Source organism: Sinocyclocheilus grahami, unplaced genomic scaffold (assembly GCF_001515645.1).
Source record: "Sinocyclocheilus grahami isolate Dianchi unplaced genomic scaffold, SAMN03320097.WGS_v1.1 scaffold906.1, whole genome shotgun sequence".
Lineage (NCBI taxonomy): Eukaryota > Metazoa > Chordata > Actinopteri > Cypriniformes > Cyprinidae > Sinocyclocheilus > Sinocyclocheilus grahami.
Genome location: NW_015506085.1, coordinates 214,455 through 225,226, shown reverse-complemented (window position 1 = coordinate 225,226; position 10,772 = coordinate 214,455). Strand labels below are relative to the sequence as shown.

Below are 10,772 nucleotides of genomic sequence, written 5' to 3'. Positions count from 1 at the left end.
CAATATTTCAGAAAAGGGTTTAGCGATTTATAATTATTGGGGGTACTAGCCCTCCTCAATGTCTATGGTGATTATTATCGCACTGATCAGACATGAAAATATGTTGTGGCACTATCGTGCAGTCAGTAATGATATGACGTTAGCAAACTTTAGCGATTTTTTGCAAACATTTCTTTGAGTAACATGACTGTAAATATGAACTCACGATTTAATGTAACAAACCAAATGATTACTTTTCGTTAAAATCTTTATTAATGCCAAAAATGCTTACGTTTATGTGTCTTTTTGTTCGCTCGGGCAGCCATGTTGCCGCTGAAGCCGGTTTACGCTGAGATAATTCATACCCCTTCGTTTGAAGTGTGGTCCCGAAAAATCTTCGTTTGAAGGGCTATCTGGCTTTTCCCCTTCCCCTACCCCTCCAACCAAAAGAGAATCGAAACAGGGGAAGGGCTAAGGGGTAGAATTGGGATTGGGCCTAACTGTTCCCTCCTGGTGGAATGACCTGCCCAGCTCAATTCAAGCAGCTGAGTCCTTAATATTTTCAAGAAACGGCTGAAAACACATCTCTTATATCCTCATTTGACCCTCTAACTCTAGCACTCTCTATTATAATGCTACTTCTAATTTTATCTGCTTGTTTTTTTTATTTAAAATCCTGACCCTCTAACATTTGCACTCTCTATTCCATTTCTATTCTAATGGCCAATCCATCATTTTTTGGGGGAATTTTTATTTATTTATTTTTTAATAAGTATCAGTTCAGGCACCGTTTAGGCACCGGAACCATTTTAAAAGTATCGATTTGGCACCGGTATCGGAAAAAAACCCAAACGATACCCAACCCTACTTTTCAGCGCTTGTGCGGCACACTTGGTCGCAACACGTAAGTGTAAGTCAACATGCTTTTATCACTATTACATTGTCTGTTCCAGACTGTTTGATATATACTTTGTTTTTATAAGTTTTTAACCCAAATGACCCATGTTGGTTTCAGAGTACGTCACAGCAGCATCCATCTGTTATTTTAATAAGCGAAACTGTTAGCTAATTATAGCAGTGGGCGTTTACTTGCGAGTCTTGAATGTGCCCCGCCAATAAAAACAGACCGTTCTGCAGAGAGGCTCAAAACAGGATAGAAAATAGCCTCTTACTTCTAAATTATGATGTTTTTTTAATGTAAAATCACACTAACATTATAAGTGAACCTCAGAGAACATTATAAAATAATAAAAAAATGCAGTTCATGACCCCTTTAATCAGTTTGACAGTACATTCGCTGCAAATACTCAGCGCGACTAAATACAGAAATGCACTGCAAATACTTACAACATAACCAAATACAGAAACGTGCTGCAAATATGGACAGACCACATCGGAAATGTTTAAGGAAACCGCAACAAGTGACGGACCTGTCTGGGACATGCTTATCGCTAGCTGCGTTTCCATTACAGATTTGTGCAAAACGTTTGCGTTATTTTATAAATGTCGATAAAAAACCTATTGTGAAATGACGGGATTTTCATCCGATGTTATGCGACTAAAACATATTTTCTTCCTCTCGCGATAAGTCATGGCGTGTACCTTTTTGAAATTGCCTGAAAAACTCCTCATGCAAGCGTAAAACCTTTTTTGCGATATATGTTTTTTTTTGCAAAATTAACATGGTTCAATTGGGCTTATTTTTTAATTTGCAATTTCAATTTGCGCAATTTGAAGGGTAATGAAAACCCAGCTACTGTCTACTCTGAAAGGTGAGATTTTAGTTTATTTTAACATCCTGATCATATGATTCCTTAGCTTTTTTGAATATTATTAGCCTAAATAAGTGCTCCAGAGTTTTTATTTTTTTGGAAAATAAAGGTCATTTAATATTACAATTAAAACATTGAAGAAATATTGTATGATTATTCCTTAAAAATAAGGTTTTAATAATTTTAGTAGTAGTAGTAGTAGCAGCAGCCTATTACGTACATTCTACTGAACAATAGTAAAATATTTCTGCCGAACTTTTATTTTGATGGGTTGCCGTGAATACCTTTACATTTCTGTGTGTATATGATGAGGATAGTTTTACTCAAATGAAACGGTCAAATGCTCATGAAGTGACTCTCAGATCAGTTCTGGAGATGTTGTTCATGTATTTATGTCCTCATTTAGTGAGATGGCAGATGCTAAAATCACTGCAAGCGTCACGCGCGCTTCAGTACAAGTAGTAAACAAAACCGCATTTCTGCACCATTCATTGACACAGAGACACGCAGAATTCATATTTAAATAGTAATTTTGCGGCTTAACATTTACAAATCCTAGTGGGAGTGCGCGCACGTGTGTGTGTGCGTGTGTGCGTGCGTGCACCCATCGGAGAAGGGTCTGGCTGCAGACATGCACTTGTATTTTCAGACTTGCACTCTCAGACACCTGTACTTCCGCGAGTGACGTCACTTGCAGTCTTTTTTTATTTCTTTTTTTAAATTTAATTTATTATTTTTTTTAATTGAATCTCTTAACATTTTACACAAAATAGCCAGGTGGTGAAGACAAGAAAAAAGAATCTAAATCATGAAGTCACTTGCAATCGCTGCTTGCACTCTCAGCTACTTGCAATCCACACAAATCGTGCGTGTTGCCAATGGAGACAAGACACTGTGGTGGTTAAATTATTAAAACTAATTTAGTACTATAACATACAAGATCCTGCAAGTCATCTGTAGGAGAAAAAGACAAGACCCGCAAATCCGTGGCCACAGAACAGCAGAATATGAATGCAATGCGCAAAGTCTCTCATTAAGCGCTTTTAAACCTCCGTAGAAAACCATACACTTAATATGGCTTAATGTGTTAAGATAGTGCTATTAAAAGATCAAATTCGATATATAGTTTATTCATTTAATGTACTAGGCTACTACAAGGCAAGCATATGCTCATGAACACAACGAGCAAACTTGTACTTCCTCCCATACGCCTACAGCATAACGCTTAATGTGCCATAACGGGCTAAGATGATAAAGACCAAATTCAGTATTTCTTATTGTTGATGCAAACTACACAGACCATATGAACACGCATTAAGAAATTCATTAAGTGATATTAAATGGACCAACTCTATTCTGGTCTCACCTGCTTATCTGTACATATTAATTGTGTTTTAATAATGAAGAGGAGCATATGAGGTCTTTATAATCTTAGACCGTTATGCCACATTATGCCACCTTTTGGTATGGGAGGAAAACACTATATACATACATTATATTAATAAACTTAATTTGATCTTTTAATAGCACTATCTTAATACATTAAGCCATAGCCTATTAAGCGTTTATGGTTTTCTACGGAGGTTTAAAAGCGCTTAAAGAGACTTTGCGCATTGCGTTCATATTCTGCTGTTCTGTGGCCACGGATTTGCGGGTCTTGTCATTTTCTCCTACAGATGACTTGCAGGATCCTGTATGTTATAGTACTAAATTAGTTTTAATCATTTAACTACCACAGCGTCTTGTCTCCATTGGCAACACGCACGATTCGTGTGGATTGCAAGTAGCTGAGAGTGCAAGTGGCGATTGCAAGTGACTTCGTGATTTAGTTTCTTTTTTTCTTGTCTTCACCACCTGGCTACTTGTGTAAAATGTTGAGAGATTCAATAAAAAAATAATTAATCAATAAAATAAAATAAAAAAAGACTGCAAGTGACGTCACTCGCGGAAGTGCAGGTGTCTGAGAGTGCAAGTCTGAAAATGCAAGTGCATGTCTGCAGCCAGACCCTATTGGCCCATCGGGGGAAACACTGTTTCTGTATTTGGTTGTATTTGCAGCACATTTCTGCATTTGATGCATTTGCAGCATACGTGTTTTCAAACTGATGAAGATGTTTTGTTAATTTGCTGGTGCTTTTTCTATTTGCATGTGTTTTAAGTTGCTGCGCGTTGAGCTCTCTCAGCTACCATACTTCAGACTCTTTAATGTTTAATTAGGACAGTAAGGGTCAGACTAACTTAACTGTGAACTCTGCGTTAAAAACAAAATTTGTACAGCTCATATCAGTAACAAACAAACAAATAAATAAATACTGATACTTCTTTGCAGGTGCAATATTAGAGGAAAACTTTACTCAAAATTGAAAGTAATCATTTATTCACCTCCATTCCAAACAAGAAAGGGTGGAAAAAAGGGATATGTTTTTCCCAATAGTGAAGCTTCTTTTCAAGCAGTGAAGAGTTTTTGTGTCCAAGGTGGTATCAAATTTTTTTTTTTTTAAAACACTTTAAAAAATCTATTATTTTTATGTAATTCTACTTCTGACATTTAAAAGCGGAGACATTCTTCACACGTTTGCTCTTCTCTTCCCTTTACTTCAATGTCTGTGCTTAATGACCAATATTTAAACTAGTTTCAAAAGTTCAGTCCTAAGGGCACAGATGCCCTGCACCACTGTCTGGCGTGTCTGTTCCTTGTGACACCAACTCTAGACAGCATCTACCTTTATCCCTTAATCAGACCCTTCAGTCCCCCCTGAATCAGCCCCCACTAAGGCTCGTCTAATGAAGGCCAATTATGATGATGCCATCCAATCTGGCTTTGTTAATTCAGGAGAGTGCCACATTGGATTTCCCTGTGGTGTGACTGTTGAAATTAAACCGTCTTTGTCCCTTCCGCTTTGCTAATGCAGAGTTTCAAAAGGTCTACAACTGCCTGGATATCCGCATAGAAGAGAGGGGAGAGTCCTACTACCAGGACATGATGACAGTTGTGGTAAAAGAGTTTGAGGAAAAAGGTACAGATTTAGGGCTCTTTGACTTCTTACATTTGTTGTTTTACTATCTAATAGTAAACATTGATATATGTATTGTTGAATGTTATGTTTGCTTGTTTTTGGAACAGGTATAATTTTTTTTAACAAGTCTACTGGCATTTGAATAAATATTAATAAGTTGCTTTATTTCCTTTATGTATTTTTAATTGAAACAGGTTTGCGGGACATATAGAAAAGGTTAACAGTTTATCTGGGGATACTATTAAGTTTATTTTAGGGAACTTTTTAGGGGGTGTCATATAGATGGCCTCAAACCTAACACACATGGATCTGATTCCAGTGTGTATTTATTTATTTATTTATTGTACCATTAATGTCTGTTTCTCAAGTCTTTTGTTAAGTCAAACTCGCACTATTGGTCGAGTTACTGGGCCACACTTCGGTATTGCAATTCTGTTTTGTGCTGCTGTAGGTGCAGAAATTACACACTTCACTTTTAAGATGGCATAAGAGAAATTAAATTAATACATTATTTAAAATATACATTTTAGATCAATTTCTCTTATGCCATCTTAAAAGTGAAGTGTTTCATTGATTGATTGTATGTTTGTTTATAATTTATCAATTACTATTTATTTATTGTATATTTTATTAATTGATTAATATTTATTATTATTTATTATAGTCAGTTATTTTGTTTGTCTGTTTTTATTTAATTTTTTTATTCACTAAATAATTATATATTTTAATTCTGAAGAAATAATTGACAGTTTATGTGGTTGGATTTTTATTTCTCTAAACAGCTTGTAAACAGTGCCAGTTATACTTGCAAACAGGATTTACATGGGCATCACATGAGTTAAAGATTGAATGTAAAGTTGTACAGGCAAGGTAGATAGGTGATTTTATTGCTCTAATGTCATATACTACTGGCTTTACTTCCTAAACAGTGTTATTTATTATTATGATTTATGATTTCTGTTTGTATTTACAGACCAAAAGACAGGTCAAAAATCTTGTCTGTGCCATTCGACAATCAGCCACAGATGCTGTCGGTAGAGCTTAGCTTTAATTGAACTGTAACGATCATTTAAAAGCATTGCAATTATCTAAATGCACATATCCATTTGGGGGCAGTGTTGTTTTAAGATTGCTTTTAGTCCCTCGCTTAAAGGGATAGTTCACCCAAAAATTAAAATTTGATGTTTATCTGCCTACCCCCAGGGCATCCAAGATGTAGGTGACTTTGTTTCTTCAGTAGAACACATTTGATATTTTTAAGTCCAACCGTTGCAGTCTATCAGTCTTATAATGCATGGCAATGGTAACAAAATCTATGAGTGTAAAAAAAACATGCACAGACAAATCCAAATTAAACCCTGCGGCTCGTGACGACACATTGATGTCCTAAGACACGAAACGATCGGTTTGTGCCAGAAACCGAACAGTATTTATAGCATGGTTTTTTTTTTTTACCTCTAAGTCCAACTGTCTTTGAGCCTGCGCACGGCATCCGGTGCGTGAGGTGTGTACGCGCTCTTGCGTAGTTTACGCAAGCGCCGGAAGTGATCTCTTTCGCGTATACGTCACTCATTGTTTACACAGTGCACAGTCATTGTAGGTATGACGGCTAAAGTATTTAGTACCCCAACATTAAATACTGTTCGGTTTCTGGCACAAACCGATCGTTTCGTGTCTTAGGACATCAATGTGCCGTCACGTGCCGCAGGGTTTAATTTGGATTTGTCTGTACATGTTTTTTTTACACTCATAGATTTTGTTACCATTGCCATGCATTATACGACTGATAGACTGCAACGGTTGGACTTAAAAATCATCAAATGTGTTCTACTGAAGCAACAAAGTCACCTACATCTTGGATGCCCTGGGGGTAAGCAGATAAACATCAAATTTTCATTTTTGGGTGAACTATCCCTTTAACCATCCTCTTTCATATTCCAATCCCATTCTCTCTCATCAGGTCTGGTGCAGTTAGACGAGGGCAGGAAGATAGTGTTTGCTCCGGGCCAGTCTATTCCCCTGACAATTGTCAAATCGGATGGAGGCTACACTTATGATACCTCCGATCTAGCTGCCATCAAAAACAGGCTGTTTGATGAGAAAGCTGACATCATCATCTATGTGACCGACAGTGGCCAGGTGTGTGGGTATGCCACAGAGAGTGTTGGTGAAATCTTGAACAGACTCCAGAGCACAAACCTTCCCACAGTTATCTGATATGTATGAGGACACATGCAGCAGGGGTCAAGGGCACTGAGCAAGAAACACCCCAGAATTCAAACATCTGTATGTTTATAAATATATGCAATAGATTCCTCATCTCAAATATTAATGCCGGTCTAGGTCAGGAACGTGGTCTGCTAACGTCTCTGTTAACACAGTTTAGTTTACAATTCTGCTCTGTTTACACAGAAGAAAGACATTTTCGATTTTCCATGGCTAAAATTGAATTAAGGTTTTTAAAAATTTTTATTTATGATGAAGATCTTGATCCAAACTGTGCAGAACTTACTTGTTTATTCTGAGAATTATTTGTATTGATGTTGATGACCAGATAACTAAATGTTTTCAGTGTGTATTTTTTTCTTGCCATTTTCTGCGACGTATGACAGGCAGTGCACTTCCAAGTGGTCTTTGCAGCTGCTCAGCTGATAGGCTGGTATGACCCCAAGGTCACACGGGTAGAGCATGCAGGTTTTGGTGTGGTGCTCGGGGAGGACAAGTAAGTACATTGATCAGTATGTAAGTCACCTTTATCATCTTTCCACCAGGGTGACTCATAGGACTGTAACAGCTAGTAATCAATAAAATTAATAATACAAATAATCAGCAAATTTTGATTGGTCGAGGTGACCATGATTTTATTTTTTATTTTTTATGGACATCACCTTGATGTAGTCACCACTGATAAGCTACTCCTAAATGTAATGTAATTTAACTGTGTGAAATATTACAACTTTTTTATAATTTTCTGTTAATATTTAAAATGTAATTTATTCTTCTGATGGCAAAGCTGATTTTTTTTAGCCACCATCACTCCAGTCTTTAGTGTCACGTCATCCTTCATTCTAATATAATTGGTGCTCAGAAACATTTCTTATTATCAATGAGTTACATGCACGTTCTTAAGCCGATTATGTTTAATATGCCGACAACACACGTGTTCATGTAAACGCGGTAACCTCTTTTCTTTTATCGGAGTAAGGTCATAAACAGCTTAAGCATAAACTGGTCGACACAGGTAGTTTTTTACCTCTTACTCTGATTTTTCGCGGCATGTAAACGCATTAACCTGCTTTCTGTCGGCTTATTGAAGTGCGCATGTGTGATACGTGACAGGAACGCATCCTTAGTGCAGATTTAAAGGGTTCGTTCACCCAAAAATTTTAATTAGCCCATAAATTACTCACCCTCAAGTCATCCTAGGTGTATATGACTTTCTTCTTTCAGACGAATCCAATCGGAGTTATATAAAAAATTGTCTTTGATCTTTCAAGCTGTTAATGCCACTCAGCGGGTGTTACATGCATCAGTCCAAAAGAAGTTAAATAAAAATTGCCCATCCATATAGGCCTCCTGTAGCGAATCGATGCGTTTTTGTAAGAAAAATATCCATATTCAAAACGTAATAATCACTTTAATGTAGCTTGCGCCAACAGTTGTACACTGAAGCAGCTCCGCGCGGATTATGTATGAGTTCAGCGTTGCGCATACTGGTAAAAATGTATAGCCTGAATGCACTGCAAGTCGCTTTGGATAAAAGTGTCTGCTTAATGCATAAATTATTATTATTAAATTAATTATAAGCTGATATTTGTGAGTTATCAGCTTACTGGTGTGCATATAAACATCCTCAGAGTTGAAAATGGATGATTTGGATTTTTTTTCAGGGTTCTTAATGAATAGAAATGAACATTTTTTAAAAACAGAAATCTTTTGTAACATTATAAGTGTTTTTACTGTCACTTTTGATCAATTCGGTGTGTCCTTGATGACTAAAAGTATCAATTAATTAGTGTTAGACTTTAATTTGCACATCCTTTGAAGGAGAACGCTGGGCAAGATATCTGATGGAATATTAATATTTGAGTAATCAAAGAAAAAAATCGACAGATTAATTGGTTCATCAAATTAATTTTTTAGTTGCAGGCCTAGTGCCCCATGTACCACTAGTTTTAGCTGTAATGAAAATATTGTAATGAATAATCTCCTTCCCAGAAAAAAGTTTAAGACTCGTTCAGGAGACACGGTTCGTCTAATGGACCTTCTGGAGGAGGGTCTGAAAAGATCCATGGACAAACTGAAGGAGAAGGGGAGAGATAAGGTGAGCCCCTCAAACTCTGAGGAAACTCTGAAAGCCTCCTTCCAGCTCCCTTTTTGTGTGTGAGTACTCAGTTTAGTTCAGAAAAATCAATAGATCTCAAATGAGACCAAGGGCCAGCTGTACCAATTACTGCCTATATTACTCCCAATTCCTTTGCATTCAGAAATGAAGAACCTCCTAATGCCTAATGCAATTGATTGCTATCTCACAAACAGTGCCGAGAACTTCTGACAGTAAAGGAGTTTGAAAAATACAATTGTTTTTTCTGACACAAGTAAAAAAGTATTTAGACATTTGGATGTCCTCAAATTTTTTATTAATTTTTTTTTGGGAATGTTAATGGCACACGTACATTTTAAGTTTTCATAGGCAGAAAAGTTAGCAGGCGTCTAATCATGCAATATTCCTGTGAGTATAATCAGTTTGAACCAATGGTGTAGGACCGAGCCAACATTCAATCTGATCTGCTGATCTATTTTTTATCTTGTTATAGCACTCTTATTATTAGTTATGTTCATTCTCCTTTAAAGGGGTCATATGATGCGATTTCAAGTTTTCCTTTCTCGTTGGAGTGTTACAAGTTGATTGTGCATAGATAAGATCCCTGAAGTTGCAAAGACTAAAGTCTCAAAACCAAAGAGAGATTCTTTATCAAAGTTAAGACTCTGCCACGCCCCCCTAAAACGGCTCGTTCTAACACGCCCCCACATTTTTATGAAATATTTGCATAATGCCGCCCAAATGTCAGTAGGGGTTCAATCTTCAACTGGCTGGCAGGAGCCGCCACTGACAGGTCACATGACCTGTCAGTGGTTGGTGGCAGCTGCCAGTGGCAGGGGCCGGGGCCCGGCCGTGGGTGGGGGGCTGGGAGGCTGCCCTCAATAGCAGCTGGCTAGACTGAAGAGTAGGCAACCCACCAGTCGGGATCACGATCATTTGACCACTTAAATCAGGATAAAACCCCCTAAACCATATATGATCTTAAAGAATAGATTAATGAGAATATATTTATAATAATAATAATAGTAATGCATTTCCTTGCAGCTAGAGTGGTAGAGAACGCGTCAAAATTAGAGCTCAATTGCCACTGGCTGGACTGAGCGCCCAGAGCAGCGTCGGACCCACCAGTCGGTGTTACGGCCATTTGTCTCCTTTATTCAGGATAAACCTCCCTTATACGCCTATGATATTAAAGAGTACATTCATAAGAATACATTAATAATAATAAAACAATTCATTTCATTGCAGTAAGAGTCATTAAACTGGCAGCTGGCTGGATGGAAGCGGCAGTAACCCACCAACAGGGATCACGGCCATTAGACTACTAATTAAACCTCCTTAAACCTATATTATATTAAAAATAAAAATATCAAAAGAACATATTCACAATAATAAAATTATGCATTTCCGTGCAGCAGGAGTGGTGGGGAACGCATAGGCATACTCATAGCTTAAAAAGTCTGACTGGAGGAAACTGTTATAAGAGGACATGAACGAAAATAATATATTAATTGACTCAAAGTTGTTTACAAAAACAATGTAGAAATAACAAAAATAAAATCAGAATGATTTCCTTGGAATGAGAGGCAGCAGAGGCTGGCTGGTTGAGCGTCCAACAAAGCGTCAGTAAGCAACCAGCCGTGATCACGTTCATTTGACTGCTTTAGTTGGGGGAAAAAA

The 10,772-nt window shown here is 37.3% G+C and overlaps 1 protein-coding gene across 1 annotated transcript in view; it reads left to right on the top strand.

The window, feature by feature from the left end:
* The window catches only part of rars1 (arginyl-tRNA synthetase 1), a 33,872-nt gene that overhangs the window by 17,677 nt on the left and 5,423 nt on the right, over window positions 1-10,772 (top strand). The window contains exons 7-10 of the mRNA XM_016249057.1: window positions 4,664-4,768; window positions 6,729-6,907; window positions 7,381-7,490; window positions 8,987-9,092. Of these exons, the coding sequence (XP_016104543.1) occupies window positions 4,664-4,768; window positions 6,729-6,907; window positions 7,381-7,490; window positions 8,987-9,092 (500 nt within the window). The remainder of the gene's footprint in view (window positions 1-4,663; window positions 4,769-6,728; window positions 6,908-7,380; window positions 7,491-8,986; window positions 9,093-10,772) is intronic.